This window comes from Cyprinus carpio, chromosome B1 (assembly GCF_018340385.1).
Source record: "Cyprinus carpio isolate SPL01 chromosome B1, ASM1834038v1, whole genome shotgun sequence".
In the NCBI taxonomy this organism is placed as follows: domain Eukaryota; kingdom Metazoa; phylum Chordata; class Actinopteri; order Cypriniformes; family Cyprinidae; genus Cyprinus; species Cyprinus carpio.
The window spans coordinates 19,225,785-19,243,591 of record NC_056597.1 but is presented as its reverse complement, the minus strand read 5'-3'; the positions used below and the strand labels follow the sequence as shown (position 1 = coordinate 19,243,591).

The following is a 17,807-nucleotide window of genomic DNA, read 5'->3' as shown; positions in this document are numbered from 1 at the left end:
TCAGGCTTACTAGATCTCAATAGACCAAAATCAGATAAAGCACATCCATAAATTACAGTTTGCCCTGTAACTCTGCACGCAGTGATTCAGTGGAGGGGGACTGGGAAGCGAATCCAGAAGACAAGCTTTTAAAGGTTAAGATGATATGGTACTCTGTTCAACTACTCAATCATTTCAAGTCAATACTTTTCAATTAGCCTAAACAGTTAAATGGAACAGTGGTTCACTTATTAGCAATTAACACTGATGTACTGTCTTACAATATGTCATCGTGGTTACATTTAAATGGCCCGTCTAATTGATAGGACTCTTCAATAGTTTATAACGATTCTAGGCGGAATTTGATGCCCGAATGATTCCAGATGGCTAGTGTAGCTGTCTCTTAAATGATAGTAATAATTGATGAAACTATGCACTAACTGGAGTGCATTATAACTTCATGAGTGAAGAACAGCTTACACATGGTTAAATTTAAGTGTGCTGATGTCAGCGGTTTAAAGAAGGTTTAATCTCAAGAGACTGAATGTAAAAGTCAACTTTGGAATTAAGGAAACTCTACTTATGGCTTAAAGGAATAGTTCACTCCAAACCTCAATCGGCACCTATCCCTAATCATTTTCACTGTAAGGAAAACAGCAGTGTGAACGTACTTCAAATAAATCTCCTTTTATGTTACAAAGAAGAAAACACCATACAGATTTGGAATGATTAAACAGTGAGTGAATATCTGACAATATCCTTTTAAGGTAAAAAAAAAAAAAATAGATATAGATTTTTTCCTGTTCATTTGGCTCCTTTTATCAAGGTAGAGATACTTCGCTATCAAACATGCTTTGATACCAAGATTGATCGAATTCACTCTGAACTTTTCACTCTCAGAAATATCACTGGATACACCTGCTTCATCCCTGGAGTTTAGTCATCATCAGTCATATTTGCACCTCCATTTCATTTACCGACTACCTTGGGCCATAGCCAATAACCACAGATGAAAAAGTACTCAGATGATGAGAATTACAACAAAAATATATTAACTAGTACAGTCAAATATCCTGTTTCTTATTTAACTCAACTTATGTCATTGGTAGCACACAAGCAGGGCACATATACAGCAACAGCATGAAATAGTGTCAGTTTGTCTCTTAATATACTGTATGTGCCAGGGCATGTAATTTAAAATCAATACTCATCATGACACAAAAATCAATAAAATGAAATAAACCCTACAGTCTCCACAGCTTGAAATTTGGGGGTTTGTTTGGGGTGCTCAGCAAGGAATGATGTGATAAGAATGTGCTGCCATCAGCTACTACGAATACTACCATTTTTTTTTTTATCACCAGTCCTCAACAAAGGGCATAGCTCAATGCAGAAGCTCATGAATACACAGCTTAACAGAAAAAGTCCTACATTGGAATATTAGATGGAATATATTGCAAATACTTACTGTACATGTGGGTAGTTGAAAAATAATAGGGACATGAACATTTTCAAGATCAGCACATTTTTAATAATTGTATCTGCATTTCATTTAAAAAAAAAAAAAGTCCTGCAATGTGACAATTTTTTAAAGTATAAATATTCCATATGGTCTCTTAAATAAGGAAGCAATATATATACAAATGTATGTATGTATGTATATATATATATATATATATATATATATATATATATATATATATATATATATATATATATATATATATATACACACACACACACATATACACACACACTCACATACATACATACAAGCAATTAAATGATTATGCTGATTTTAATTAGTAATTTTAAAAGCACAACATTGATATAGCAATGCTTGAGCAGAAGTGGATGACTGTTACTGCCCGATGCATTATATAATTCCTCCTACAATGTCATTTTTGAATAAATGAAGCAAAGACTTGTTTAACACCTGACAAACTAATAATTTATTGATGCGTTTTCAATTGTTGGCAAACACTTATAGCAGATAGTAAGAGGGTTTTGCTTCTGTCGGCTTAAACATTCAGCTGTATTGTGAAGCATACTAATTAGTGCCAATCACATAATTGCCTAATTGCTTTCTTGACTGGTAGTTTGTGAGGGTCCAAAAGTGGTACATGCATCAATGACCACATTAGAGATTCCAGAGACAGGCAGTTGTGCACTGTTACCCTTGTAACTTTCTCATTTAGTATACTTGCTAACGTCCATAATTGGCATACTCAGAGCTATCCCAGCAAAGCAACCATGCCCTTAAGTCTACCCCGGACTAGCACTTAGCGTTTGCAAATGCATCTGTCAGATTTGTTGGACGTTTTACAAGTAAACGGTGTGTAATGTTTTCAGTCACATTAGGCATCACCTTCACCCTAAGCTTGCAGGATACAAGTGAAGAGCAGCCAAGGATCAAAACAGAGACAGTTCATTTCGCTTGCATACAAAAACAGACCCATGGATTTTTATGCATCAAAATTTGAGCAACTCTGCCAAAAACGTCTTGCCAATAGGAGTGTTTGTACGAGTGAGGTTTGAGTATATGCCTGGAAGTACCAACCACAGTTTTGATGGTCTGTCACAGCTCATATTTCATAATTCAAAACCACAGCATAAAGTGCCAAGTGCAGATCGGCTCCTCTGTTAGCAGAATATCACCGCTGAGATCACTTCTCTTCGCAGGCGAATGGGGAGGTTGTGGGTGGATTTCTGAGTTTGACTGTGTGGAAAGGTGGAGGGGTCAATAGTTATAAGCACCTGCACTAGGTCCTCCTCCCCCATCCATCTCTTTTTCTGACCAACACGTACGCTCATGTATTCCTTCGGTTTAAGGTACAAAACCTTTATTCTAAATGCAGACAGTTTAAAAAAAATTTTTACATCGTCCGTTTTCTCTTTCAGGTCAGCTACTGTTATGGTGAAGCAACAGTTTGAGGAAAATCTTGCTATGCAAATTTAAAGTCAGTACATATTATTTCATTTTAATTGCCAGAAATTTTGAAGGTAACTAAATTGCCCCCTTGAATCCTGAGGTTTGGTACCACCACAAGAGCGCATTAAGTACGTTCAACAGGGCAGTGCATTAGCCAAGTGCTCATGTCTGCGTTCACATATCTGATTAAATTATGTTCCTGGCCTAAGGCATCACAAGAGTTGGCCCAATATAGCAAATGTAAGAATGCATTGCTGTATATATATCTGTGCATTCAGTTAAGGTCATTTTATCAAGACGTATATAAGTGTCTCTATACATGAATGTGTAGGAAGTGTGCGGGCGGTTTAGAAATATTTCAGCTTCTAAAATTGTATCCTCCATTACAAGAAAGACTATTTCAGGCCTGGTCCTGTTAGCGTAAGGAAAACATCAAAAATGTGCCTGGACAACGTGACTGCACCCAAATCTGCAAGTCCCTCATTCCCCGTTTAGACCGAACCCGCGGAACAACGGCGCCCCCTGTCGGATCTCCCCCTCGGCCGCTTCACACCTATTACTAAAACGTTCAATATTTAAAACGTACCTTACCTTGCGTGTCACGAGGTGTCAGTGAAGGAGACTCGCCGTGGTTGAAATGTGCCATCTGTGAGACTGACCGATGTCTTGTGAATGTGATCCACGAAGATTTCCTCACAGAGAAGGCGCGTTTCTCGGCGCATTTTTTTTTTCAGACCTTCGGCGAACCACCTTGATAGGAGCTTAAGTGTTCAGTGTTCTGGAAAAAAAAAAAAGTCAACCAAAATCCTTACACCAGGTCAACAAACTCATTATTTTAGTGTATTTCTATAACTTCTCGCTCGTGTTCAGTAGTCTACGAGCGAAAAGCCACACCAAAAGGCTTCGCGAGTGGGCAAACTGATCTGCGTGGAAGCGTAACGGTTCCCCCGCACAAAACCAAGTCACCTCAGAGGCTGACTACAACGCCACATAACCGTGTTTTAAACGACACCTATCAGTGAGCTTCGAGGGTGAAGTCAGCGGTTAAAAGTGTGTGAGAGACCCGGCGTGTTTAAATAACGGCCGGTGTGGTATTCCCCTCACGCGCGCCGCGCTCGGGGTTAGTCTCTATGTAGGGCGCTCGCTCGCGCAGCAGGTGTTGCGCATCAAGGCGGTTGAAATAATTTCTCCCGTCACATAAATAAGCCGACGATTTCGTCAACGGGAAGCTCCAACGACTCCCAGTTGGCTGTGAGAGAGCGAGCCCACATTTGGTAAGGAAAAATAATACGGATTCTTTTATGTTTTATTGAAAGTAAAAAGAGAACAACTCACCTAATGTCCCCGTTAAACATTTCCAATACACCAGCCAGGAAATTAAACCGCGTCCTCGGTAGTCTTCATCGTGTAACCTTGATCTTTCTTTATAAACAAATCCGTCAAGTTCAGCGCTCTTAACGGCGTAATTCCACCAGTGTCCTTGTGTTTACCGAGTCCATTCCTTACAGAGATTAACCAGAAAAAGGAAAAACAACGACATACAACGACCACATGGATTGTTCACCTTAATATTTCTGTAATTTGTTTTTTCTGAGACTCGAATGCTTTCCGCAGTGGAGCTTGTGGAACCTCTGAGGGGGATTCCGTCAATAATATCGCATCCTTTTGGAGGAAACAACAGCAACGCGCCGTGTTCAGTCGTTAAACCGTCGATAACGGGGGTGAGGTGTATTTTGGAGAGAGTCTCCTCTGCGACACCATCGACTGAACTCGAGACATCATGGCAAACTGTCGAGCGCATGTACGCTCCTTCACATATCAGCGCGGATCTGAGACTGTACTCGCCAATGCCTCCCACGCGCTCCGCTCCAAATTCAACTCAATTCTCTTACCTTGCCACCTATAATTAAACACAAACATACGTTCCATACACGGATCTGCTGTCTGTCAATGCAAACAGACTAGTCTTGTCGCCTAACTATTGTAGGAAATCATTTGGTTATGAGGCGCATTCATATTTCCATCCAACTTTACAGACCATTGCTCTCAGACGCGCACACCATGAATCGAGTAGATGGTAGATTGAGGCTCTCTCTCTCCGTCACACACATGAATACAGTCAAATGATAATGAGCACCATTAACAGTCCCTGCGCACGATGGGTGCGTCAAAACTGTGGAAAATTCTCAATCACACGACGCCTCAGTAAACAAGTCATTTTCCCGCTCGAGGTTGCAAAACCATGTCCCATCCACTGTCGCCTCCACGTGTTAAAGAGAGAAAAACAGTTGGACGAACCTGTCTGTCTCAATAAAAACGGGGATTTTGGGCTTGCTCCGTTTGCGCCAAAATTGGTAGTTGGTTATGAGTCAGATGCTCCCAGCTGTGTAATTTCCCTGTTGGAAATCCACGGGAGCCGTTATGATCCTCAACTCATGCAATTAAATCAAATGATTTTATGCTCTAAGATCATTCACCCAGTCAAAGGAAAAACTGCTTGACAAGTCTATTTAAAGTCTTTTAAACTTATGATTATGTACAGATGACACGTGTCCCCACAGATTTTCAGCCAAGTGGATTTTAATGCAAATATCCGTCTCTTTAAAAAATTAAGCCACACCATTACTGTGGGTTTAAAAAAAAAGTGTTTTCCTTTTGGTCATGTCTAACCTTACAAAATCTGCTAGACAGAAATTCAGCAGATTACCACAGAATTCATAAAATGCAATACCATCTGATTCCTTTACCTGAAAATAAAGAGTACAATACTCTCAGCTATTTTTTTTTTATTTCATTTTACTGTATTGAAATTCATTTTGAAGATTATACCCCCCAAAATAACACTAATAAAAAATACTTTATAAAAAAAAAAAAAAAAAAACAGATTCCACCTGGGCCTATATGTATTATCTCGCCTAAGGTACTGAATGAGTCAAGATTGCCACTGGTGCCCCCTGAAAAAAAAACTCTCTGTATATATATATAATGATGCATTTCTACTCTAAAAGAGATGGTCAAATCTTATCTGACACATTAAGATCAGTTTATCAGATTTTTTTGAAAGCATTTGTAGCACTTTATACTGCTATTCACAACACAGACCATCCAGCCCACTATTTTATGGTTACCAGGAAACTACGCTTCAATATGATGTAACACTACAAAACCATTTAACATATATATCATTTAACCATTTAGCATAAACACAAGCTATGCCTTAGGAACGTTCTTTGTCTTGCTGTTTGTCCTCAAAAGCATTATAATTACTCATTCTTTATAGGTCAACCTTTATATAATATATTCATGTTTAGAAGTTACCCACTTTGACAACCTCCACACATTGATTTTGAAGAAATAAAACTGAATACAACCATGCAAACCACTATAAAGTAGATCTGACGTATCTAAACTCATATACATTGTAATGTACTGCTGCTTTTTGTTACCCCCAGCATTTTTTGTCTCCCTCAGCCAACCAATCATGTTTCAGAATAGGCTGGAAAAGGACGTTTTACAGTCCAGTGAACAAATTTCGAGATGATAAACTTTACCATTTGTAACAGCAGGTCCATTGTGATTATCCATGTCTGTGTATCTAAGTTTGGAAACCTATGCCCATTATCTGCTTGCTTGAGCAAATAATGCAAATTCATGGCTCAAAGGGAACTCTGATTTGCTTTGGCAGGAAAGATCTTAATTTTCTTTTTCAAATCATACATCATCTCATATACAGAACACATCAACAAATGTTTCAGGACATTTACAGTATAGCAGAATCTGAAACTTCCAGACTTCCAGTGGCTCAAACATGGAGCTAACAATGCCAAGGTTGAGTGTTCTGATGAAATGTATTTCTTGAATGGAAAGTAAATTGCTTTAGACAAAATTATCTAACAAATGCATGTTTTCTGGAATGTATTTCTGCTAGCTATCCATTCTGTTCATTAATTTGTTGTTTAATTAACACAGGTTTGTGTTTATGTGTGGGCATGGAAGCAGTATTAAAGCCCCAGAGTATCTGTAACAATTATTAACAATTCTTTTATACTGCGTGTGAATCACTCAAAGACACAAACACTTATTTGCTTGTATTAAATCAGCCCTAATGCAGAGTTAAACTGGGTCAAATTAGGAGTTGTTTACTTATTAAATTAAAGCCCAGAACTGACTTGAAAGGAGTCACAGGTAATTATCCAGAAAGCTCATAATGAAACAATATTTCGACTGAGAACAGATAATAAATTTTAGACATTTTCTTTTAAGGAGAGAGCTAAATGATATGCTTTGGCAACAGACACAAGCTCATGTTGACTACTGAAGATCCCATTTCCTTGGACTGTTTGGATTTACAATAAACATTTCATTTCCCACATCTAACATCCACTAATAAACATCAATAAATTGCAATTCTGACACAGACTAAATAAACCAAGTGCAAAAAAGTAAGGCGACAGCTACAGCATCACAAAACATACACAACTTCATGAATAAATGAAGAAGGAATTAAGAAATAGTAAAGAAGAAATGGAAGAGAGGTTTGCATGAGTCTGTCATGAGCACAAAAAAGTGGGAAAATTCTGTCTCCATGGTAACCCAATTTTCAGTGTCACCACTTTTGTTACCAAACAGACCATGCTACATTACATAAAATACACACTCACACCCCCCTTCACACACACAGACAAATGTGTGCATACACTCGCAAACATACATTCACTCAACAGAACAGCAGTTTCACTCTGACAATAGAATTTCCGTGACAGTTTTAGCTTTGACGCACCATAATATCTCTAGAATATAGCCATCTTTTGTAATTACTTTATTTTTTTTAGAAAAAGTAGCCCGAGAACAAACTTTTACACTTTAACACCCTTTCTATACCGGAAACATCTTGAGTGATTCAAAATTAAACACTAAGACAGTGTTTACTGTAATGCTGATTATGCAGTCATGCATCTGCAATTAGTTTAAATCAAATCTAATTTTAGTCCTAATGCATCTTTCTTTATACACAACATACTAAAGCAAATGCACTCACACGAGCCCTGATGTGCATGCACTGCCTCACGTATAACATGCATGCTTTCACACATACTGTGAAAATCACATTCTGCACATAGGCTCAAAAGAGAGTGGTGGGGTGTTTATAATGTCTTTAAAATGATATGTAGATTTTAGTTTGAATTAAAATGTGAACCTATCTTCATCTAATTTATAATAATAGATACTGTAGATAATGCAGAAAACAGCAACATTTTTCCTCGAATGCAGTGATTCATTCACTAGAGAAAGCTTAATGTCTCATTTTATTTGCGATGTAATTTTGCAGGATGTCCAATTTTGTAGTAAATAGTTCAGTTTATTACATTGATTCCTGTTTTATACACTCAATGCAGAATGATACAGTACATAGTGTCAAATGATGTTGAATAATGGATGCAGTATTATCACAATGCAATGTGGATGCAATGTGGAGACTGCCAAGCAATCTTGTAACAAGCAACAATACATACTAAATCAGAGGTCATCTCAGACCAACACTGGTACTAATTCAATAACAAAGCCATCACAAACACATACAGTACATCAGATATTAAAGACATAAACTATAGAGGTTTTCAGAGCTTCATGTATTCAATATCCAGCACATTATCATTAAATGAATTTGAACTCTCATTTTGTATTCAAAATAGTGAGCTCTGCAGTTCTAGCTTAATGTATAATGCAGATGAGTGGAGGGGGAAATGTCCAAATTCAAATTGAAAGCATATAGTATGTTGTCACACTATGTGTAGCGAGGAATGAGGAAACTCAGAATGCACGATACTCTTCTTTTAATTTCAGTAATCCAAAGGGGTACACAGGCGCACAGGACACACATAATCTCAGACAAACACAACCTGAAAGGACTAGGGTTTATGACATATGGGCAATCAGAGGAACACAGGTGAACAGAACCAATCCAATTAACAATTAACATGAGGAGAACCTGGGTAATGGGGAGCAAAACGCACACAGACAGTCCAGAACCCTGACATATGTATAGCTGAACCAGATGTCCTTTTTTTCTCCAGGTCATGTATTTGAGACCCATGTCACGTTTCTGGATTGGTCTGAAATTTGTCCCGTACATAAAACAACTTCTATGATAGGCCTACTGTTCTGGCAAAAAAAAAAATGTGGCATCTGGTCAACATACTTATAGGATAATTTCCTTTTTGATGATGGTAATTTCAGTCAGATGATCCAATTAATGAGATGAATGGGGAGAGAATTTGAAGGCTCTTCTGAATACTAATGAGCAAGGTGTACAATATTGCAAGAACTCATAAACAGCCAGCTGGACAATGATATGTTCTTGTTTCCACCACAGAAATCACTATAACACTATATATGATTAAGAAAGTAATGCAATGAACAATATCACTGCTACCCAAAAAACATTTTAAGACAGTTTTAACCAGTGATTCAATATCTCACTATTTCTGTGGTTTATTTGATAGGACAGCTGTATCAAGTCCTGTTCCTGGAGGGCTGCTTCAATGCAGAGTTTAGCACCAGCTGTAATTAAACATACCTTAACCAGCTAATCAACTCAGCTTTTCAGACTTACTAGAAAGTGTTGGAAAGTGGAGGAAAACTCTACTCTACAAGCTCAAATCATGGTGTTTATTGTAAGTAGTGTATGTCGATGATTATTTCAGTTTACTGTTCCCATCATGTTACATATCAGATTGTGACAAAGTGAGAATTCTCTTGCAGAGAGTAAAATAAGCTGAATGGTAAAAGGCTAATGCAGTAATCATAGTAATAAGGCAGGCACACTCAGTAGTAATCAGTTACATAGGAAAAACAAATCCAAATATGGCATAAACCTGAGTACTACAAACAAGAATGCAATTGAAGCAACTCAACTGCTTGTTTACACTATCAAGACTTATGATGACTGTAGATCCAGGCTACTGAAACATACTAGCAAACAGTAAACAAAGCACAGGTGCGTTCAATTAACTTGTGGCAATGCAGTAGGGTAAGACATCTGGTGGCTGCGGAATGGAACTGCAGGAACTGACTATAGAAACCTGAATGCATTAGCAAATAAACTCAACAAAACTGTACGTAGTTTGAGATTGGGTTAGTATATTAGGTTTGAACTGTTTGAGGCAATGGCCCATTCCTGTCTTTAGTCAAGAGACTTATATTGATACTGGAAACCAGCAATTCAGCTGATTAGCATCGAGATAGCAATGCGATGTAATGTACACTGAAATAATATGATGATATAAAAATTCTATTTAATTTAGTGCTGTCAAACGATTAATCTCGATTAATGGCATCCGAAATAAAAGTTTTTGTTTACATAATATATGTATGTGTGCTGTGTATATTTATTATGTATATATAAATATACACACATGCATATATATATTTCAGAAAATTATGTTATGTATATATATTAAATATATGTATTTATAATATAAATTATATGAATATAAATATAGACATGTAAATACATGTAAATATTTTAAAAATATATACTGTATATGTATGCATTTACATATAGATAATAAATATACACAGAACATATTATGCAAACAAAAACGTTTATTTTGGATGCGATTAATCACGATTAATCGTTTGACAGCACTAATTTGTTTTTGTTTTTCAGAAAGGGTGCAAAACTGATTGACAGCGAAGAATTTCAAATTGTTACAAAAGATTTTTATCAAAATAAATGTTCTTTTCAACTTTCTGTTCATGAAAGAATCCTGAAGAAAATGGTAATATTAAACATGATGTTTTCAGTGTTAATATAATGAAATGTTTCTTGAGCACTAAATCAACATATTAGAATGATGCTGTAAATTCATCATTGCCATCACAGGAAAAAAGTTTAATAAATACATTTAAAAATAAATCAATAAAAATAGAAATATATAAAATAGAAATAAAAATTCTCAGTAATAGTATTTTTACATTAAATGTGATGAGCAAAAGAGACTTCTTTCAAAAACGTGAAAAAACTTACTGACACTTTTGATCAGTGGTGTATGATTAATATTAACATTTCATTTAAATGACTAATATTAATTATTTTATGTAAATAAGTCATATGAGTCATATTAATTTAAATGTACTTTTATTAAATTATGAAGGATCCACAGTTTATACACAAATGTATATTTAAATGAATTTAAATTATATTAAAATGTCATTTTTATTCTACTTGTGATGCATTTGGGTGATGATAATTATATGATAATTATACTTTGATAAAAAATTATAAATTTCATCTGTGTCAAGCTATTTAGATGTTCTAAATCTTTCTTTCTTTCTTTCTTTCTTTCTTTCTTTCTTTCTTTCTTTTTTTCTTTCTTTCTTTTTCTTTTTTTTTTTCTTTCTTTTTTTATGCAGTTTAACATTAAAGGTTTTGTGATTTTAGGTTTTTTGTTTTTATTTTTCTTTGTTATTTTACTGTTTAATGTGCAGAGACAGCTATAAATAAGCCATTCATGGTTGATTTCCCCAAAGTGTGTAAACATGTGGCTCTATAATGCTTTCAGCGTTGCTCTATTAGTTCAAGTCTATACCTGGCAGACAGGAGGGACTGTTTGGAATTTTTTCAATTCTGATTGTGCTGCTAGAAAATTATAAAATAAATAATAATAATAATAAATAATATCATATGGTATTATGGCTAATTGGAGAACCAAGTTTACATTGTTCTTTCTGCTAATCATAGAGAGATACTAAATTTACAGTCATTTGTATTTAAAATAATAATTCATTTTTAAAATAATATTTTACATTGTTCAGAGTTTGCCATCCCAGCTTACTGTTACTGTATGTTACATTGACCCGTCAAGTTCCAGGTTCTTTAATAACTGTTATCAAGGTCAATGGAAGCCAATACAACATATTTTAGCTCATGACATGCAACACAAAAGTCAGTTCGTTAAAGCTTGAACGGACTCCCTCTACGGGTGTAAATCACTGAAGTGTGTGACACTAACTTGAATGATTTATAATCCCGCAACCCCAGTGTCACTGCACTTTAGCCATTAGGAGAGAGGATGTGCAGAAGGACATTTGTAAAAGTCAGCTGGTCATTAAGTTGAGGGAGGAGACGCACTGTCCTGTCTGATAATGATTTATTAAGAAGCGTTCAAATCTAATGGGGGTTTGTGTGATGGCTTGTGCGTGTGTGTGTGTGTGTGTGAGTGAGGGTGTGTGTGTGAGTGTGTGTATTCGTCTAAGTGTAATCCGCTAATTTAGGTTTGCATGGTTAGCTTCATCAAGCTGAATGGCTCACTGTAGTGAGCATGTGCTTTGCTCCACAGTTTCTGTACTGACAGTTTTACTCCGAGCCAATATCTGGAGCACGCGTGGGCCTAACACATACTCTGACGCAACACACACATGGTGTCCTGGATACACCACAGATCCGACAACAGCCAGGAACCACACATATTCAGACACACAGGCTATTATTCCACTATTTAACTTCAGTTGTGTCTACACATGAACATTGGTGTGTCTGTTAAAATGTTCATGACCAGAACACTTCCTGCATGACTTTTATCTATCTTTATGTGTTTGTGTCTGTGCATGTTATAACTTATTACTGTATTGTTTTTTCTTCCTTCTGTTTTTACTATAATGATTTAATACATTTTTATTTTACAAATTGCAAATGTAAGTTCACATAAACTCTGGTTTAAATGAACAGGGATGCTCCATACTGAATTAAAGGGATAGTTCACCCAAAAAATGTAACACATTTTGCATTTGCAACACAACAAAAATTACAAAGATTGGTCTGCACTCTAAAATCTGTTATTGCAGTTAAAGCGGGGGTTAAAAAAAACCCGACATTTCGGCCTTCATCAGTTGTGTTTTCAGCACAAGCCTTGATCAAAATGAACAGTAGAGATAGTTTTTGAATTCAGCTCACATCACTGAACATGTCACGGATTGATGATGTAAAACTCTGGACGAGTCTCTTTGCGCAAGTCTTGACTGTCACACAGTCTGACATTAATGACAACTGAGTGTGACATGGCTTATAGCTTGGAACATGTCCATACAGTCTGAATCTGACAAGCAAAAATTTGTAAAGGACTATTATAAATCACACAGTGAAGAATGAGAATGTTCCAAAGAGCATATTTTGTCTCACAGTACATCCAAGACATGATAAGCATTTCTAAAAAAAAAAAAAATTGTTTATGTCCAAGTTTAAATGACAAAAAAATCCCTAAATGTTTGTACCTCACTGTACGTATATATAACATTTGTGTAGAGGATCTCAGTGGAGCTCTGCTTCAGGCTTCTTGGTTGTACTTTATAACCTACTTTGGATTTCTGAGCGGGACAGTTTTTCCCCAAAGTCCTAGGCCTTCTGTAGCTCAAATATCTGCAACAAAGTCCACATTTGTTGTGTTACACATACACTCTTGTCCTGCCATGCAATATAAAGTGCATTGAATATACCAAAATACACCAGAGGCATTGTATTACATTCATTACATAACATAACATAGCCTCATAACATAACCACTCCTCACTTGTAAAGTCAAAGTCGAGTACTCATAGTGGGAAAAGGGGTATACTGGACATTTGGTGTTTTCCCAGAGAATCGACTTTTGACACTGACCTTGTGGTCTTGGTCTTAGGCTTCAATAGATGACACAAACATGGTCTTAGTCTGGGTCTTTTTACTTGATGTCTTGATCTGGATTTGGGTCACTGCTTACGGTCTCAGACAACAGACAGTCTATTTCCAGTGTTTTTGGCACAGTATTTTTTCATAACATTACACAGGGGAAATAAGCCTCCACAGCTCCTGTCCTCTTTGGTGGACCCAGAAGTCTTTGTTTTCATTTTGTCTTCATCAGGGAAATCCATTTTTAAGGTTCATGTTTATGTTCACAAAAAGATGGCATTTATGTCAGAATTTTAATTGGAATTTCTGGGTTTGGAAACATTGAAAATAATGTGACAACTTTCTTAAAAGAATTTGTAAATGACTGCTGGAATAGGTTTAGGATTTCCTCTATTTCTGTTCAGTAAGTGCACTTCTCTCACTACAACCTTTCAGCCTGTGTGCCAAAAAGCATTGGTAAAAATGAACATTATTATTCTTTTCAGTTCTACTTTCTGATTATTTTGACTTCTCCACTCCACAAGTGTTGCTGATATTGTAAAAGTTAATTAAGTTGATAAGTCTAGTTTTTGCTTTGGATCTGGACATCAAGAGGTTTCCTGTTATGTGTCTTGATGTTTCTGGTCTTAAAAACTCTATTTTACACTGTAAAAATATCTTGTTAAATTTATGGTAAATGTTTCAGGCAAATGTAACAATGTTTCAGGTACTACAGAATGTCATATTGCCTGTATATTTCACAACTCAACTGTGTATTTAACCACCAGGGCTCTAAAATAATGCAATAAACATTAAGTAAATAGCATATAAATGAACACAAAACATCTTAATGTACAATAAACTAAACAGTTTTAAACAAATTATATGGTAATTCATAGTTTTTACATGCAAATGCTATAGTAATGCAAAGTAAAATATTGTCAAATGTATGGTACATTTGAAAACATTTTACTTTGCATTCCTGAAGCATTTTGCAGTATTTCTTTATGCAAAAATTGCATTTTTTTTTTTTTTAGTGTACCTTTCTTCATTAGTTTTTAAAGATGAGCCATGTTGCAGCTGATTATTTTTGCTGCACAGTTTTTGTGGACTGTAAAAACTCTGTTTAGTCTGTAAAAGTATGACTCACCTCAAGTCTGAGTCGCAGGTATTCTAATATTTGCCAAGATATTGCAAATACTTGCAGGCCTTCAAAATTGTTATTGGAGTCTACAGTAAGTCACGTGCCTTGAGCTGTATCTCAATAATCACTTAATGCAGATGTGGATACCCAGTTGAGTTTAAGATTGCATTCACACAGTCAGTGGGATTGACACTGTATTTTATCTCCCAAATTTATGTTTTTTTCCATAAATAAGTCTGTCAATAAAAAATTATCTGGAACTGCCACCTTCAATCAACAATCCTCCATACCTGTATGTGTATACCTTAGCAAAGTGCCAGTTGTTTTTTAATAGATGTGGGTAGTGAGAAGAGTGTTTTTCTGACAGTGCCAAACTCACATTTCTTATGCTGTCGTCTCTTTACACTATTGCAGTTTACACTGTTTTCACCTGGACAATGTCTTTTTCTCTTTCTGAATGACAATGACTAAGATCATTATCCACATACAGACTCCATGGCTGCAAAACTGGCATGCTAAAGAGAGAGAGAGTAAGAATGGAAGAGAGACAATACAGAAGAAGATTTTTACAGCTGGACCAATCAGAATGACACAAAGATACTAAGGCAGGGAATCATAAGAGCAAGAATAACTTGGCTAGAGAACATTTGGAAGTCAAGTAGGAAGACAGCTCTACACTCTAAACATTTTAGGCTTAATATTTATGTATTTTAATTGCATACAAATCTTAATGTTGTGTAAATTTGCCAGTCATACATAAACAATAATAACAACAAGAAACAATACGATTTGTGTAAAAGTATTATGTGTTTCTAATACACAATGACCAGGTTTATATATTTATCATCAATAAATCCAATTTGTTTAAATCTCATATATTTTAACTTGAATATTGCTTGTTACACAGCTAGCCATATTTAAACCATGTCCATACTTTTTTAAACGGTTTTAAAATGAACAGATTTCTGCATTTTTTTCTGGGAATTTTAATAAATACCTTTTGGAAAACATCTTGAAATGATGAATTTGTTTGTTAGAAAGACATGACTTCAGTTGTGTAGATCACTGTGGTGTTTTATCAGCTGTTTGGACTCTCATTCTGATGGCACCCATTCACTACAGAGGATCCATTGGTGAGCAAGTGGCATAATGCTAAATGTCTCCAAATCTTTTCTGATGAAGAAACAAACTCATTTACATCTTCAGTGGCCTGGGGGTGAGTAAATGTTTAGCAAATTATAATTTTTGTGTAAACTATTCCTTAAATAATAAACTACTGTGACATGATTAAATTCTGAGTGAGCAAGCATTTTTTCAACCATAACGTCAAAGCCTAAGTATTTTATCCTTTAAAGCAGCTGGCTGAAGATTTATACTTGCATTTTTCCTCGAAAATATGTTTAAATGTACAAAACAATAATTCTGTATCTGTTGTTTGTAATCAATATTGAATTTATATTTATTTTATATGAATTTATATATTGAATATTATTTAATTTAGTCATTTTATTTTTATTTATTCATTCATTTATTTTTGCTGAAATAGTGAAAATGTGTATTGAGTGCATTCAGGTTTCAATAATGATTAGGAATATTTTATGAAGAAAAAAAAACACAATTATATTAAGAACATCCATAATATTATCCACCAGAGGGCATCGGGTAACCTTATCGAAAGAGGGTATTGGTTTTTTAAAGAATGCAGATTTGTTCTCAACGTGACTCATCTGGGTCAAATCAAACAAAGAGACATTCTCAGTGTTCATCTCCTAAATAAAGAAATCCTTTTGTGTTAGGTGATACATTTTTATTGGTTCTACATTTCCAAATTTAGATTTTTCCAAAACATTAGCTATTAAAACATGACTAAAATTAGAAGAATTAATTGAGACTTTCTGTCTCTCTCATCTAGGAAAACAGACTTTTAAGTCCAAGAAACCATTTGCATGTGTTTCAGCAAGGTGCGTCAAAACCAAGCACAATCACCAGGATCCACTGAAGTTTTGCAATGGTTATTTAAGTGTGAAAAGCTGCGGGCCCAAGATATGTTTGGTCCCTTTGACAGCTTTAAAACGCTAAGGGTGAAACTGACCCAATATGTTTATAATGTTTGAGTTAATCACATTGTCTGTAAACATTTAACTGGAAGTTTATTTATATAGACAAATGCTTTGTGATGTTTATGCAAATGACGTGATGTAACATTCTCAGCTCTGAGAAAACCCCAAGGTGTCTTTTCAACCATTGACAAGATGCAATCACTGCAACAGATACACATGCCCTAAAGCAATCCAGCTTGTCAAATGAAAATGCTAACAATGTACCACAAAGTATTTTAGTTAAATCTGAGTATTTGGTTGCACATTCAATTCTTTAACCGCAAAAAAGAAACCAGTCAGTTCTAGTTTAATGTAATTGCTGTTGGCGTTGAAAACCTACCCGATTAAATTACATTACATTTTAAGTGCAGGAATACAGAATAGTTACCACTCGGTTGGTGAATAAAAGCATAGGCGCTGACTGATTTCCTTGATGTAAATACTGCTGTATGATTTCTGGGAAATCACAGGTTTCTGGTGGAACCAGTCCCGCAGAGTTATTGCACAAAGTGCCACATTTGTTTCTTTTTCTTCTAACAGAGCACACCAGTTATTTTGTTTGAAGAGGCCATGCAAGATGGTGAACATTTCATAGCTTGTACAAACAAACACACAGCCCATGCTTGGTCAACAGCAGTTGTGCCAGTAAATATTCAAATTATAATATTTGGTTTTAGTGGATTTATGCCATTTTTACAGTCGATTATTATTTATCACATCTCAGATTTGCTATCAAGGGACTGTGCACATGCACAGTAACATTACACACTATAACTGTTACTAAAAACCTCATTACATTTGATTTTTGTTAAGTTGTATAAACTCTTCCTGGCCAGAACTGCGAATATCACACTTCACTCATATCTGTCATACTACTCCATATTCTTACTTTCCCTTATTCTTGTTCATTCTACTCCTATATATGGTTTTTATGTTTTCAGAATCTGTTTTCTTGACTAACTAAGCTCCCATTTAGTCCTTTGATTTGATTTTTGAATGGTATGTGTA

At 35.6% G+C, this 17,807-nt stretch overlaps 1 protein-coding gene across 1 annotated transcript in view; it reads right to left on the bottom strand.

Annotated features, from left to right (window-relative positions):
- grin2ab (glutamate receptor, ionotropic, N-methyl D-aspartate 2A, b) overlaps positions 1-5,240 on the bottom strand; it is an 80,394-nt gene extending 75,154 nt beyond the window's left edge. Inside the window, 2 exon segments of the mRNA XM_042716938.1 lie at positions 3,498-3,689; positions 4,247-5,240. Coding sequence (XP_042572872.1) covers positions 3,498-3,557 — 60 coding nt within the window. The 5' untranslated portion in view covers positions 3,558-3,689; positions 4,247-5,240.
- Between the last annotated feature and the right edge of the window lie 12,567 nt (positions 5,241-17,807).